The sequence below is a fragment of the Haemaphysalis longicornis genome, unplaced genomic scaffold (genome assembly GCF_048455015.1).
Source record: "Haemaphysalis longicornis isolate Haplotype H1 unplaced genomic scaffold, Haemaphysalis longicornis Haplotype H1 scaffold_1, whole genome shotgun sequence".
NCBI lineage: Eukaryota > Metazoa > Arthropoda > Arachnida > Ixodida > Ixodidae > Haemaphysalis > Haemaphysalis longicornis.
In genome coordinates, this window is record NW_027526203.1 from 314580626 (window position 1) to 314597541 (window position 16916).

The 16916-nt window shown below is 46.2% G+C and overlaps 1 protein-coding gene across 1 annotated transcript in view; it reads left to right on the forward strand.

Moving 5' to 3' along the window:
- LOC144150561 (ATP-binding cassette sub-family A member 2-like) overlaps positions 1-16916 on the forward strand; it is a 132113-nt gene that overhangs the window by 102805 nt on the left and 12392 nt on the right. The window contains exons 45-48 of the mRNA XM_077682162.1: positions 999-1133; positions 6111-6214; positions 7382-7574; positions 9582-9719. Of these exons, the coding sequence (XP_077538288.1) occupies positions 999-1133; positions 6111-6214; positions 7382-7574; positions 9582-9719 (570 nt within the window). The remainder of the gene's footprint in view (positions 1-998; positions 1134-6110; positions 6215-7381; positions 7575-9581; positions 9720-16916) is intronic.

A 16916-nucleotide genomic window follows, 5' to 3' on the forward strand; every position in this document is an offset into this window, starting at 1 on the left:
CGCTGCTTCACTCGCGGTCGGCGGGATGTAGTCTGGGTGTCTGTTGTAGGCAGGCACACCGGCTGCTGGAGCGGTGAAAAGCATTTCTTGTTCTGTCGGTGACAAATAATAAAAGTGAAATCGAGCCTCCTCGGTCAAAGAAATGTTCTCAGGGGTTGGCTATGGCTCGGTGACGTAAAAGCTACCCTTTCCAGGCTGAGAGGGCCTAGCGCCAACTGTTTACGCTCTGGACTGCACCGGTGCCTTGCTCCTACTTTGTGTCGTGGTGTCTACGTCCCGAAAAAAAATGAAAGCAATAACACAGAAATGTGCTGGTCATCATGTCTTTTTCGTTCAGTCCTCATTTTTTTGTGCACTCAAGTTAGTCATAAAATGAAAGGGAAGCGGGACAGAAAAATGCCAGCTTTCTTTACGCATTTCTCAGGAAATAACACATCGTTGCTCGTCGGACAAAAGCTGAGAGTGCTACAAAACGCATGAACAAAATTTCATTCAGCTTTAGTGGCCCTTTAACACCTATGTGCATTTTCGTTGGCAGAAAATGCAGCATGTAGCTGCATGTCATCACCCTCTCCATTTATGTCTCGGTCATCTTCCTGCAAGGCGAACTTTCACTGTTTCAAAATCATCCCCATGGTTTTCTTTTTTTTTTGAGTTCCCTGTAACAAGCTCATGCGAAGATGTTTATAAGGATCCAAATGAATTGCAAAAGAAGAAAAGATACACCCGTTAAAGGCTTGCAAGCTATTCTCACGTAATCAAGCTATTCTCACGTAATCATTCTTTTTCTGTTTTGTGAAAAGGATTAGGCATCACAGACCAAAGTACGTTTAGAAAAAAGAAGTTGCTAGATTGCAACTGGTTTTTTTTTATTTATTTATTTAATGCAGATGGGTTTTGCAATTATGTTTCTTTACTCTGCATACCATAGCACACAGGTCTACCTACCAGGGATTTTGAATGCCTTTTTTGTGCTGTTTGCTCTGAAAACTTTTCAGGTTATTGAGTGGACCCTGCAGAAACTTGGACTGAGTTCTTACGCTGACCGTGTCGTAGGAACATATAGTGGAGGCAACAAGCGCAAGCTCTCCACAGCCATTGCTCTGCTTGGGGGACCGCCTGTTATTTATCTGGTTAGTGAAAAGCAAATTTGTTTGGTTACAATGGTTTGCTTTTTTTTTTACCTTGCATGACTATTTATACTCTGAAAATAGGTAATTCTGCACAAGGGATCTTGAAATAAATATTGTTGTGGTCAGTACATACCATAGCTCATAACACTGTAGTAGCCCATCTCGTCATCTGATGAATATCACTATACAGATAATCTTTTAATGGCCAGTCAACTAACGCTTGGCTGTAATGAGCGAGCGCAATATGACCGTCACAGTGTGCACTAAGGCAGTAGTGGTGTTATGTTTCAGATGCAATTAAGCACAAGAGTGCAGCTTAGGTATAGTGAATATATAACTGTGGCAGATGTTCGCAATCACAACTTCCAATGCCTTAGCATGCATGCAAAGTGTCAAATGAACTGCGCAGAATCACACTCTCTCTCCTTCCTATCTTTACTGGTATCCACGAGCAAGAAAGTGAGGGTGAAAGAAAACGTAAACAAAATCTGGCATGTCATTTTAGGGTCACAAAAAAAAAAAAAAATCAACAATCCGACATGATGCGTGCTTCCCTCTTCCTGCAAGTTGGCTGTGGAAAAGAAAAAATAAGGCGCCGTCTTGTTCGTGCATTCGTATTGGACTTTGAGGGCACGTAGTAATCACAACTGCCCTTTCCCTTGGTGCACCGCTGGAGATAGAGAGCTGCTGCTCCATAGATTCTCTCTTCCAGAACGTTGTGCCAATAAGCAACCGCCTTTTGCATTGCCAGCGAGCGTACAAAAGTAACGGAGGTTGTGGTCACGTTGTGCCAGCAGTATCAGGCAGGCTTCTGCCACTATGGCATTCATTCTGCTAAACACCACGAAACGGTAGGCACTCTCCCTCAAAATGGAGAAAAACAACGTTACGACTGTGTGCGTGATTCTGAAAAATCGTGCAGCAGCAGATGATGTAAGAACAGACGTGAAATAAATATCGTCTGTGTTTATAAGTTGTTTGCGTTTCAGTGACGGTAAGTAAAGAATGCTTAAAAGGCAAATTGTACATGTGGCCCTGGTTTTGGGCAGGTTTTGGTTATACTAGTCCAGTACTATCCGTGCTTATAGTGCAGATTTTTGAGACTCCAGCAACATAAATGATAAGTGGTTGATTAACCCCTAGGTGTTTCGGATGAGCAGAACTCGCCCTAGCCAAACCGTTCCCAAACTTTTTTTTACGAGCCAAGCTCGTCCTTCCGGAATAGGTTCTCCCCTTAAGTATTCAGGATTACAAGCGCTCGTTTACAGCTTAGATTGCATGTTGTCCACCAAGTGGAAGCACTTACTTGATGATTTGAATTGCTCCTGCAGTAGGAGCAAGATTTTTGAGTGAAAACATGGCATCCGGTGGCGGCTACACATGCATAGCTGGCCTGTCAACCCAAAAAAAGAAGCTTTCCTACTTTGTCATCTTGTTCTAACAAGGATGACTTGTATATGAATGATTACCTTGTGTCTGGAAGTGAAGGAGGCCACAATGACGCTGAATTGAGCAGTTCTTCTGTTGATGAGGACATCTCTAAAGTGAACATTACGAGTGCTCATCAACCGCTCTGTGTTATTCCCTGCTTTGAAATTTCCGACACAATCCCGATGCCTCCCAAGTGAAATAGCCAAAGGTTGATAACTAGGGGTGTGCAAATATTCGAAATTTTGAATACGAATCAAATAGTTTCCATATTCAAAGTGTATTCGATTCGAGAAATGCTTCTTCAAAACTTCCTGAATATTCAGGGAAAGTGGCAAATAGTCGCGCAAGTAATGAACTATATGCATGCCATGCATTCTCCTAAAGGCCCAACCACATGGTCCCGTCATTACCGATGTACTCGTGAATCGGCATAAGTGCGCCGTGCACTACAGTTGAACCCCTTTATAAGAGACACGTACCGGGGAGCAGTTTCTGTCTCTTATACGAGATGTCTCTTATAAGCAGGGAACCATGTTTTCACTTACTAATCAGACCAAAGTTCAATGTGGGCACCGTATGACTAAAATAAGCTCAAAGGAACGCTACAGCATGTTGCAAAAGATTCATTCTAATGTATGTTTGGCCCAAGAATTTATGAAACTTGGTTTGCTTCACAACTGTATTTACACTGTTTTTTACAACCGATTCCACAAGCTTTTTTTCCTTTCCTTGTTTGTGGAAGATGAATCGTAGATGTTGAGTTCACAAGCCTGATGAATAGCCAGAGCGCACAGATTCATTACGCTTGCAGGACTCAACATCTGCAGTGCTTGATTTGGAGCTATGCGAGTGGGAGAGCCCGCATGTGCGATCGTGCTCCATTCAATGGATGGCAGTAAGCTTCAACCACTTCTGTCAGTTGCATTTCCACTGGCAGGGCTTCTCATTGTCATTTTATAGCTGACTGAACCACTGTGTGTTTGCTGAAGTTATAATAAATAGCGACAGGTGTCTGTTGCCCCCCTGTGTTTCCACAATGGAAGCAACTGCAATTAGTGACTGGTGGCACTGCATCTGAAGCTAAAATGTCTGTTACAAGCGAGATTATTGATTAAACTTCAAGGATGACTTGTCCCTTATAACCAATCTTCTACATCCGATGTCTGTTATAAAAGAGGTCGATTTAATGGGAGAGATAGGGCAGCCAACCATGTGGGTGAATAGTGTCTCTTATACCCATTTGTCTCTTACATCAGTGTCTCTTATAACGAGGTTCAACTGTATGCTAACAAGGGCGAGCGACCCCACGGCAGTGGCCGTGACCACGCCAGTGGCCATGACCGTGCCAGTTGCTGTATGGCTTAGGCCTAACGCCGCTCAACCCGCTTCAATGGAAGCTTGCCTTTATTTCTGACCATTAAATTGCATCCGAAAGAAGAGCGATAAAACCAGGACTCCTTTTTCTTTTTTTGTGTGTGTGTGTGCCAATTTATACTTCATGGGCCAATAGCCGGCCACTAGTGCGTACAGATTAGGTCTACTGCAGTTCGTACGGACTTCGGCACAAAAGGCGCATACCAATGCACTTGCTGTGCACGCACTTCCTTTTTGTTGCTTCCATGCGTGCTTCACGCCAAGCTGTGTCTATGCGAGAGTATGTCGAGAAATGCACGTGTATACTGAATTCAAACGGTCAGATGTTTTTTTTTTCCCTTACAAATGCACCCCAGAATTGCATGGGCGTTTGAATCGAGTACCGGCTGAAATATCGGCATTATTATGGTTGCTTATCATAACGCGGGGCAACCATCATAACAAGTTTGCACAAGCACGGTTTTAAAATTGCATGGCTCACTGCCACACCAAAATAATAAAAAAATGCAATCGGAAGTTTATCTTGTTGCTCAGAATGGAGGCACCTGCTGCATATTTTTTGTAGTATTGCATACTACATTAACGCCAAGGCGCATGCACGCAGGCACCGACAAAAAAGATGCGCTTTCAGTGGGTGCAGGTGCATTATCTGCAAGTCTCAAAGGTAACAAGCAGCCATTGTAAAGGGCGGGGGGGGGGGGGGGGGGGTGCGAATGCTTGTACGAATGCTTGTACGAATAAAAGAAAGTCTTGCCTCACGGGCAAAAGCCCCTGCTTTGCTCTGATTGAAGAGATAAGAGCAACAAACGTTGTACCGTGCAGTGTGCCCCTTTCTATAAAAGGATTGCCACTCCCTAACAGTCTTGCACCGAAAATTTTTATTTTTCAGAATTTTGCCCACTTGAGTTCAGAAGCTCCGTGGCCCCAATGCGTGGTTTGCCACACAGTATGTTGCAATCTGAAAGTTGCAAGAGCTGTCTGAGGGTGCTAATAAAGTTCTTAAAGCCATTAAGGGCATGTCTTGTGGAAAAAAAATTTGCACTTTTCTTTTTATTTTTTTGTTTACGCAAAGGTGTTGTCAGGAGATATTGTGCATATTTTCTGAACACGTCGAGCAATTAACTTTTAATCCTGCATGATAATTTGTATCTACCATTTTGTGACAATTTAATTTAAAAATGGTAATAAAAACTGTTGTTATTTCGTGTTTTCCACCTTTTAATTACTACACACATGCATATTCGATATTCGAAGACAGTTTTTTGCCTTGTTTGTATTCGATTCGTATTCGAAATTTTCAATATCCACACACCCCTATTGATTGTCCTACACAAGTGAAGAATGATGAATGAGGAATTTGCGACTTTTCTTTGTGTGGTTTGTATTTTATCAGCCACCATACTGTTGTGGTTTCCTATGCAATATTCACAAATAAACTCCACTGTGTCGCTTTGACTTAGTGGGTAGGGTAAATATTTTTTGAACATCGTGTAGTTGCTTTTTTAGCACAATAAGATTCGAATTTTGAAATTTAAAAAAATATTTGGTAAGAAAATTAAAAAAAAAATAAAACACTTTTAAGGGATTAAGGCTACATTTCTTACAATCTGTTGATAAGAAAATTAAAAAAAAATTAGAACACTTTTAAGGGATTAAGGCTACATTTCTTACAAACTGTGAACATAAGAAATGAATTCAGCGGAGTGATCAAGTTTGTTACAAGTGGGCTTAACTGTAGTCACTTTTATGCATGCTGGGGGTTTGGCTCAAGTTTCAATGCTTGTCACCTCACTTGCTTTAGAACAGAGCACCTTGCACTGCACTGGATGCTGTTGTTCACTATAATATCATGATATGGTGTTAAAAGCCTACTCACAGATCTTGCATCACTGCAGCGTCACTGCAAAGGTGCTGCTGAACCAGTGCTCCATGTTTGTATGAAGGGGCTGTCGAGCAGCTCACCTGCATTTTCACAAACAAGCTTCTGAGCAAACCAAGTTAGCCCAATTGTGTATATGAACTGAATGAGGGCGTGAAATGTGCAAAGAAGTATCTGTCAGATTTGTCCAAAGGGATAACCTCACTGGTGTTGACTTAGACATGCTGTCTTATTGCAGTTTTTCTTTTCCAATTTTTTCATTCTAAGCAAGCTGCTTATTTCTCGTCTTGCAGGATGAGCCTACCACAGGCATGGATCCATACACTCGCCGGTTCCTGTGGGATCTGATTCAAGACTTGGTGCGAGGAGGCCGATCTGTCATACTGACCTCTCACAGGTTAATACATGTTCTGGTTCCTCAGTGAAAGCTTGGCAAGCTGCAGCTCGGTGGCATTCCTTTTTACTGAATTGGGCAGTGAAATTTATTTTTATGAAGCTGTCGGGAGCAAAAGTCGGGATTCCGTGCAAATGAGCGGTGGCCAAAAGGCACTGCAGTGCCACCATGCGGGAGAGTGTCTGCTGCCGAGACACTGGCTCTGCAGCCTATTTTAGTGCACACATATTCCTTGGCGTGCGCGAGTTGATACGCTGTTGGTTGACAGAAGGATCAAACGGTGTCACTTCGGATGCACGTGTGCTGCAGCATCTTGAAGCGTTGAGGCAGAGCCAGACTGAGCGAGGTGTGCTATAGCAAATGTGATGCATTGAATCAGTGTGTCTTTTGTTACTCCTTATCACAAACTCAAGCATGCGACACGCTTCATTCAAACAAGGCCCGAGCACATTGTGGTTTACGTTTGAGTAGTAGACTGCAACTGCTTAGGAAGCACAACGAGGAAATGAAGGAGCAACAAAAAACAAGAACAAAACACAGCCCAGCGTTAACACACTCCAGATAGCAACTACAAATTCAGCCACTCGCCGGGACCACTTTGCAACATGCGCTGGGCAGCCGAAGCAACACCGTTCGGTCTCTGTGTTTACCGACAGCGTATCAACTCATGCGAGCAAATGGAGATGTGTGCAGTTAAAGTAGGCTGCACAGCCAGTATCTAGGCAATAGGCACTCTTTTTCGGGGTCATGCTGCAATGAGTTTCAGCCGCTGCTCGCATAGACTTTTGCTCCCCACAGTACATCAGCATTGCCTGTGTTTCCATCTTGACTTGCTTCTTCTAGTATGCCATGCAGCAATATCTTGCAGCAGTGCAGTTATATAGTGTAACAAGAAGTGCACAGCTTTTGTTTTTTAAATAATACCTGTTGAAGTAGTCTTGCAAAACTTGTGGCTAGAAAATTTATGCATTACTTTCTGTAATGATGCACAGGTAACTGTTGTGGAAGGAATTTACCTATGTGGCTCATCAGTTGTGCATATATTGCGAAGGCTTCGCTTTGATCCCTTGAGTGTACGTATTTAGGATAGCCTGGAGGCAGTGTTGTTTCTCTGGGATGCCCGATGCAGCTGCAGTGTGATGGTAGTAACGTGACGCTGTGCCTGTGCAGCATGGAAGAATGTGAAGCCCTGTGCACAAGGCTGGCCATTATGGTGAATGGCCACTTCAAGTGCCTTGGCAGCATTCAGCACTTGAAGAACCGTTTCGGGGAGGGCTACTGCATTACCGCCAGAACCAGGGGGACATCCCATGATGCCATTGCTGCGTGGTTCCACAGAGTCTTCCACAATGCCACGCTCAAGGTGGGTGTAGCTTGCACTGCAAAGGAGGGGTGGGGGCTGCCCTAACGTGCCGTGGACTGGTTTCTGGGATCGGAGCCCTTCCACTGGAGCGCTCACAAGGCACATGTAGCACAAACTGCCCACAGAAATTGGTTATTGCTACTTTACATAGTAGGATTTAAAGGTACCCGTGTAGCAGGGCTGAACTAACACTTTTCTCTCTTGCCTTGGCGCTTGGAAGCACTGTAAAAGAGAGCTGTGCAAATGTTCTGAACCTTTGATGCCACCATACTGACAAAAAATTTCTGCGTATAAATTTTGCACAATTAGAGTTCCACTTATAACACACACCAGAGAAATTAGAACTTGTTTCCCACAAGACTTGCACATGTTGGGCTCTTTTTTTTTTCTTTTCGCGGCTTCTGCGTCGTGCGAAAAAGCCAACCCAAAGGGGCATACTGTGCCATGAAGCTTGAAAGTGTTTATGTTGTGCAGCAGAGCCAACTTTATTTGCTCTACAGTCGAACACGGATATATCAAACTCCAAGGGGATCACGAAATAGTTTGACATATTGATCATACAAAATATAAAATACGCCTATCTGAAGATTATCTGATAACTCCACACATCACTGATAGCTTTCCAAAATCATGACAAGCGGTGGCTTACCGATTTGTTCCTCAAAGCACGGAAAATTTGAACCACAGCACAAGGACCACCACACCGTACTTAGCATGAAAAAGATCTCTTAGCTTCGCTTGCTTCTTCTGCGTCATAAAGTACACCAAACTGTTTTCAAGATTACGAGCGCAGTACAAATGAGAAAATCCAGTGCTGTCCACTGTGCCAACAGTGGCAAATAACGCTGACACAAGCTAAGCTGCAGTAGGCGGTTGGGAACGTCGTCAGGGCCTGCATCTTCGGCATCGGTGATGTCTGCCACAGCCTGCACACATCGTCATCAGCACTTACAAACTCGTGTGCCATAGTGTCATTCAGGACAGCACATGGGAATGCTGACAGCTCTCTAAATTCACTGCCAAGGCACTCAGTGCTGTCGTCTTCAATATCCGAACACCTCTCGTCTGGAGCTGCGCAACGAAGCCGCTTTGCACATGACATGCTCCGGAACGGCAGGAGTGGGCTGTGTTGCCTTCACCTTTATGTCAGGTTTGATGCTCAGTATAGTGCTAGTGCTCAGAAATACTGCGAGGAATTTTGAATACCTCTGCAACTGATATCTTTTCACTGGCCTGTACCCGTCGAATGTCCGCCTTCGTCGCTCCGAAATGCGTGCCACGGACAAAACAAACATGCACAACGCTGTATCGGTCCCCCTGTGCGAGCCACCAAACGGTGCAAGCACAGAAACGGAGTGACTCCAGTCGGTTTCCCCTCCTTTTTTATTGCTTTTCGCACCCAATCACCCCCCATTCATGCTACTACGTGGCTACCCCTCATGCTAGCGTGCAAGTAGGTGTTGAAGGCCATTGAAGCAACACGATGCCGCCGACGCCGCCTTGTTCTCACCAAGCATGGCAGTGCTCACGAGAAGTCGTCGTCATCATCGCCTCCACACCATCAGGATAAGCGCACTTTCAGGGGCACTTGTGGTGCAGCGTGATGGGGAGTTCGATACACGTGATGGGGAGTTCGAAGATCGGGAGTTTGATATATGCATACAACAGCGCTATACTTTTGCATAGGATTTCCAAGGATCCGAGTTTGATATATTGGGTTCAACCGTATTGGTATTTGCACACTTTTAGGCAATAATGCTTAATTGCCAACAGCCAAAGTAACCAAAAAATAACACTTTGGTTCAGTAGATTCAGCAATAATGAATTGGCAGGCTTCTGTGTCAGTGATAAGAGGCTGCTGCTGGTTCTATAACTCATTCTTTGCCAAAAGAATTGGGTTTGGCTTCTAAAGGGTTGTACACCGTTGAGGTTGCTCTTCATGTCGAGATGAGTGATGACATTTTTGACTGTGTAAAAGACTTGTCATGTTGTGTATTTCAATTGCAGGAACGGCATTTTAACATGCTTCAGTACGAGCTGAAGTCGGAGAACATATCCCTGGCGTATGTATTCTGCCAGATGGAACAAGCCCTTTTAGAACTTCCCATAGAGGAATACTCAGTGTGCCAAAACACCTTAGACAATGTGAGTCATTTACATCATATTTGCATGTATATGCAACTACACTCATGGCCATTGCAAACATGCTGCTCGTTTTGTATCAGTAGTGATGAGATTTTACGTAGACAGTACAGAAAGTTGTGTGAGTTTAGAGTTGAATTGAAAAATATTTTTTTTATCTACCTCACTAAAACAAAATTTGTGGGATGTGCAGAAAAATTTGTTGTCGTGGAGACTTTTAGTTGGCTTCGTATTTGGGAATTTGGGAAATAGCAAATGAAACTTTCAAGAAAATGTGTAATCACATCACAGAAAAGGAGTACTCACACTGCACAGGCTGTTTTCTCTTCTTTGACAGCAGCGACGCTAAAGGATTGGCACTCACTGGTTAGTTGCATAACATTGCCAAGTGATTGGCGCTCCATGTCCTTGCATAGGCCCTTATTCCTGCATCGAACACACCAAACACCTGCAATGCAGCTTCTGGAAGTTATGAAAACTGAACTCCATTTTTGTCTCAGAATCGTCACTGTAGTTTGCTCTTTTTATTGTAATAATTATCGAAACTTCCGAATTATTTCATCCCGACAGCGTTGTGCGTACTTGTCAAACTAGGTAGTACTCTTACACAGAAGAGCCACCCGTGGCAATGTCGTTGTGATGCTCTGGGGACTGCGATGCAGTTTTGTCTTGATGTGGCTTGACTGCAAGTGGGCTGCTGTACAAGTTGATGTAAAGGAGCCCGCTTGTTGATGCTTACAAGTTGATGTTAGCCTTTCATAGCAGCAGCAGTGACAGCATGCGGCCACTATGGCACTTGTACCTGTATCGAGGGGAAAAAGTGACGATTTTATTATGCTACCTCTCCTCACGCATTTGTGATATTACAAATGTATATCTTGTGTGTATAAGTCCTTGAATAAACAGTAAATTCGCTTTTTTTTTTTTTTCCTTCACAAATATTTTGTTGGAAAAGTAACAGTCCAGAGAAAGTTGTTCATTGAGAGAGAAAATTTTTTGCATTAACACTTATGAATGCTTTGTTGTATTGGAAATTTTATTGAAGCGGAAATTCGTTGAGATAGGATTCGACTGTAATATGCTTTCACATGTTCTGAAACTGACAGCAGTGGGGGATTGCCCATTGTAAGCCATTTTGCCTGTCTAGACTAGAAACATCTACATCCCATGCTAAGCGATCTGACTCTAGGTTCGTAATCTTGGATGGCTAGAAGTACATATAGTACGATTGCCATAAATTAAGAAAACTTGGGTTACTGCCTGCTAAGAATAATATTTGACTCGGTCAAAATGTGCAAAAGCATGAACTATGGCTGCATTTAACCCAGCTACCGTATTTCCACACATATAACCTACCCCCGTGTGTAATCCGCACCCCTATGTTGTGTTCCCGTATAAAAACAAAAATATTCCCCTCACATTCCTGTGCACAAGTGACTGCATACAGAAGCATTTAAATATCCAGAAAACAATTACACTGCAATTACTACTCAAATAACAAACACACCAGTGGTACTCAATCTTTTTAGTTTTTCGCTACCCACATGTAAAAAATTATTCCCTCCGGCCTTCTTTTCAGAGGGGACATACTGGTCTTAGAAACTTTTATTTATTTTTTTCAACCAATCTTGATGAAACTTTATGGGCTTGTTCAGTTTTTTTAGCTGATTTCAAATATTCAATTAGTATTGATGTAAGGCATTTAGTTTCTGAGAAAATTAAAAATCTTTCTTGATTGTTCTTGAGAACAATGGGCAAAAAAGTAATCAGCAAAAAGTTACCAGCAAGGCATAAATAGATACCAGAAGTTGTGGAGAATGAAATGTGGAAAGAAGTTTTTTGTCTTGCAATCACATATAAGTTTACATCAATTCTAACTTCTAGGTTTGAAGTACTCCTGCTAACCTGCAAAAATAATGCTAATTAAATAACTACTGAAACACAAAATGCAAAATCTGCTTCCCTTATTGGATGTCTTAAACATTCAGCTTTACACTGCAAAAGAAATTATCTTTCTAGCTGCTCTACATGCTGGGGTGTACCTTTTAAGAATTTCCTATTGCTGCAATACAGTTAAACCTCAATGTAACGAAGTCGGTAAAATTCGTAATTTACTTCGAATGAAATTTTGCTACATTGAAATTCGCGGTTATAATGAAGTGTTCATCCCGTGAAGCGTTTCCCGCAAAAGAAAATGCGGCGTGCATACACGGCTGGCACACTGTTTCTGTTCCTGTCGGAGCTTAATCGTCTACGCGGGCATCAGCGTGAACCGCATGGAGCGTTTTCTCCCCGAGTGCTGCTGAGCACGAGGTCGCGGGTTCGATTCCCGGTCGCGGCGGCCCCTTTTCTGATGGAAGCGAAAAGCAAAAATGCCCGTGTGTGCGAGATTTCGGCGCACATAAAGATCCCCAGGTGGTCAAAATTAATCCGGAGCCCTCCACTACAGCGCGCCTCATCGCCTGTGATGCGTCGGCGCGTAAAACCCTACAATCAGAATCAGTTTTCTCCCCGCAAAAACGCGCCCCGCAAGCCACAGGCGCGCTGACGCAGCCGCGGAGACCACCTGCGCGATGCGGGTAGCTCGAGCGACCGCTTCTAACCGCTCACTGAAACGCAACTCAAGGGGCAAACGAGGGGGACACGTGAGAAAAAAAGCGGATAATGTGGGCGAAATTTTCACTGTAAAACGTCATACGCGCCGCTTACGAAAGCGCCCATCAGATATCCTCCGTGGCGGTAAGCCTAATCATCTGGCCAGCCGGCATCCCCGAGCACTTCGAAGCTCCTGCCATTAAGTGCGCGCCTCCCCATTGGCGAAACTGGTCAGGCTCCTCCCGTTGCCGCGTGCAGCGCGAGTCACTTCCTGGCTGAGGCAGAAGCCGCCGCTAGCACGCAATCGCGGATGCGCGTGTGAAAAAAATGCGCGCAAGGCTCATAAAGATTCCCAAATGCTTGCTGGAACGATGAAACCCAACAAGCATGAGCAAAGCGGCAGCATGCGGCAGCGGCGGCCCCGCCACAGGCGATTAGGTTTACCACCGCAGAGGATATTTGATAGGCGCTTTCGTAAGAGAGAGAGAGAGAGAGAGAGAAAACTTTATTTAGTGGCCCGATAGTGTTCAGAGGGTCAGCGGTTGAGCCCAGCTTGGACCCGACGGTGACCCCCTGTGGCCGGGCCGTTCATGGAGGTGGTTGCTGTGGCGGATCTCGCTGAAGCACTGGAGGTCCCGCACGGATCGCTAGAGCCACAAGCGCCTTCTGGATGTCCTTATTGGGGCTGAGCAGCGCGGCCTCCCAGTCTGATTCGTTGTGAATAAAATTGTCGGTCTGCATAGTGGGGCACTGCCATAACATGTGTTGCATGTTGGCCCAGACTCCGCAGGATGGACAGAACGGGCTGTATAAGCTAGGGTGTATTCTGCTGTACAGTGCTGGGGAAGGAAGGGTGTTCGTCTGGATTTGACGTAGTGTGGTCGCTTCGTATCGAGTGAGTGAGGCGTGCGGGTGTGGGTAAATGCGTCTAGCGTCCTTGTAGTAAGCTAGGACATCTTGAAAGCTAAGGAGGGGTGCTGAGAGCAGAGTAGTGGCCGGATGATCTGACGCCTGGTTGGTGAGCTCGCAGGCCAGCTCATGAGCCACCTCATTCCCCTCCAGGCCCGAGTGGGCGGGGGTCCAAAGGAGACGTATGGGAGGTAAGTGCGGGGTCTCGGGGATGGTGCGTAGTATTCGAGCAGCTGGGGGACTGCACTTGCCGTTCGTAATGTTTCGCAGGGCGGTCTGAGAGTCAGTTACGATGATTCCAGGAGAGGCACTGCGAGCGATTTGTACAACCGCAAGGGCGATGGCTGCCTCTTCTGCGTCTGTGATGTCGCCATGGGGCAAGGTGCATGCGACTTCCTGGTTATTGGGAAAGTTAGATGTGGCAGCGCAAAGGGCGGGGCGTCCTTTATATGGGGAGGCGTCCGTATACCACACATGTGAATGGGTCTTGAGGAGGCGGGTGAGGTACCTCGTTCGTGCCCGGCGCCGACCGTCCTGCGAGCCCGCTTGCATGTTCTTGGGAAGAGGGGGCGCTTCTATCACCGCTTGTAAAAAGGCAGGCACGGGTTGCGCAGAAGGGTGTTCAAATGGGACCGTGCGGCCTAGCCGTTGTAGGATTTTTCTGCCCGTAGGCGTGAGTGCGAGGCGGTGCATGTGAGAAGTGCGCTGAGCCTCGATGAGCTCATCAGCTGTATTATGGATGCCAAGCTCCAGAAGGCGGTGGGTAGGGGCCGTTCCGGGAATTCCTAGCACCTGCTTGTAGGTACGGCGTAGAATTATATTGAGCTTTTCTGTTTCAAGTCGAGTCAGCAGGAGATAGGGGGTGGCATAAGTTATCTTGGAGAGTATGAAGGCTTGCACGAGGCGAAATAGAGTGTGTTCGGAAATTCCCTGCCGCCGATTAGCTACCCGAGTGAGCATGCGCCCGACCTGGGTGGCATGAACATCGAGGCGGCGGATGGTTTCTGAGTTGAGACCGTTTGCTTGAATGTGCATCCCTAATATCCGAATAACGGGAACCTGAGGTATGGGCGTTCCCCTGCTAGAGTATAACTGAATGCTCTGGTGGGGTGGAGGGGTGTGACGGCCTGGGTAGATAACTAACAATTCAGATTTTTGTGGAGAGCACTGTAGCCCCTTGCTGTTGGCGTAGCATTCCACTGTCCCGATGCCGGCTTGAAGGGCGTCCTGGATGTCGCCGTCTCTGCCCCCGGCTATCCATAGAGTAATATCGTCCGCGTATAAGCTGTGTCGGAGATTAGGTATCTGGGCTAGGGCTGGCGGGAGATCCCGCATCGCCACGTTAAATAGGAAGGGCGAGAGCACTGATCCTTGGGGAGTCCCCACATCGCCCAGCAGGATGGAATCGGTTTTGAGGTCCCCGATTGCAAGGCGTGCCGTACGGTGAGATAGAAAATCCTGTACGTAGTTGTAGGCTCTTGGGCCGACGTTCATGTCCGTGAGGCCGCGTAGGATGGCGTCATGGGCTACATTATCAAAGGCACTCTTGAGATCCAAACTAAGGACGGCCCGCGTGTCCCGTGGCGAGGTTCCGGTGCCCAGTATGATGTCATGGTGTAGCTGTATCAATACGTCCTGCGTGGAGCGTCCCTGGCGGAAGCCGTACATGGTTTCGGGGAGTAATTGGTGTGTTTCCACATATGCAGTAAGACGGTGGAGAACCATGTGCTCGAACAACTTCCCTAAGCATGATGTTAGCGAGATGGGACGAAGGTTCTCGATTTTCAGGGGCTTTCCTGGTTTTGGGATGAATACGGTGATCGCACGCTTTCGTAAGCGGCACGTATGACGTGTTACAGTGAAAATTTCGCCCACGTTATCGGCTTTTTTTCTCGCGTGCCCCCCTCGTTTGCCCCTCGAGTTGCGTTTCAGCGAGCGGTTAGAAGCGGTCGCTGGAGCTACCCACATCGCGCAAGTGGTCTCCGCAGCTGCGTCAGCGTGCCTGTGGCTTGCGGGGCGCGTTTTGCGTTTTTGTGGGGAGAAAATGCTCCATGCGGTTCACGATGATGTTCGCGTAGACGATTAAGCTCTGACAGAAACAAACAGTGCGCCAGCCGTGTATGCACGCTACGCAGTTTGTAGGCAAGACTCTGTGGCTCGCTGCATCCGTGGCATTGGGCGGGGCCTGTACATGTTGCCGTTTGCGTTCTATTGAGACCCCATTTCGGCGCTTGCGTCTCCCAAAATATACCTCTATAACTTAAATTTCGTGCCTAGTTCTCCATGAAACTTCGTTACATTGAATTTCCGCCAAACGGGACTTTGTTACAACAGGGTGAAAATATATGGTGTGGATACACTTGAAGTTACAAAAAATTCCATGGTTCATTACATCGAGGGTTTCATTACATTGAAGTTCGTTACATCGAGGTTTAACTGTACATTCGGCAAAAGGCTTGTCTATGACGCTCGAGCGGCGTGCTCCGGACTGCGCGGGAGACACCTAGTGATAACGCCTGGTTTGAGATAGGTAGATAGTGAGCGTGTGCGGCCCGTATCAGCGCGACGGCTATGTCCCTCCTCGCTGTGCCCGTCGCCTTGGCTTCCAAACCTTCTTTGACCGTAATAAGCGCTGCATACCTGCGCTGCCGGCCGAGAAATAAAAGCGGAAATTACCCGCCTTAGCGCGCGCTGTACGAGTTCTTCGTCTGCATTAGCTTTGGCGCACAGCTGCTCAATGCGTCATGGTTCTGCAAATAAGCTGCATAAGTACCGCGTGCACCACTATCCGGTTTCTGCACTCGGCTTTGTGCGTCACTGCTAACGGGCTGAAGCTACAATACTAAAAGGGACCCTGCAACACTTTCGATAAACACTTTTACTCTTTCCTTCGCGTCTGGAAGAAACTGAGAAAGCTACAGTTATCGCAAGCACGGAGCGTCACTGCGTGATTTGCTCGTCGCACCAGATACGCCTTCCGTTTCTGCTTTGTTTTTGTGGCTTTATTTTTAAAGATGCTATCGAAAAGCGTTCATCGCTGAAACTGAAGGAAGACCGGCCAACAGCTGCTACATGGCCTCAGTGACGTATTTCGGGCCGTCGAAGAATGTCAAGTCCGGGAAACAGAGAAAAATCTTTTGAGCGAGTCTCCAAGCTATCTGACGGGCATAGAGCAGTAATTGAGGTACTTTGCGACCCCATAATGTAAGTACTGGGTATGTTGGGTGACTACGTTCTGCAAGCATTTAAGATTTAAGAAAAAGTTGAAAAAAGTGTTGCAGGGTCCCTTTAAGCACTGTGCAAGCGATCACGGACCGATATCTATAGTCACTAGAACAGCGGCAGCGATGCGTTTTGGGCGATTGTTGTTCGTTTTCTCGCATACAGAAAAAAAAACTCCTGTCTAAATTGCGTAGGGCACCACGAAAATTAACCGTTGCAAGTAGTTAAACGCAGCCAACGCTATACTAACAATCGCTAATCTCCACCATTGTTTCCCGGCCCGGCAGCACAGGCAGCGCTTCTCACGACGAAAGAAGGTACAGAAGCCAAGGCGACGGGCCTAGCTACCAGGGAAATGGCCATCGCGCTGTTGCGGATCGCGCATGCTCACATTCTACCGGTCTCAAACCAGGCGTTATCACTAGATGTCTCCCACACAGTCTGGAGCACGCCGCTCACGCATTATAAGCAAGC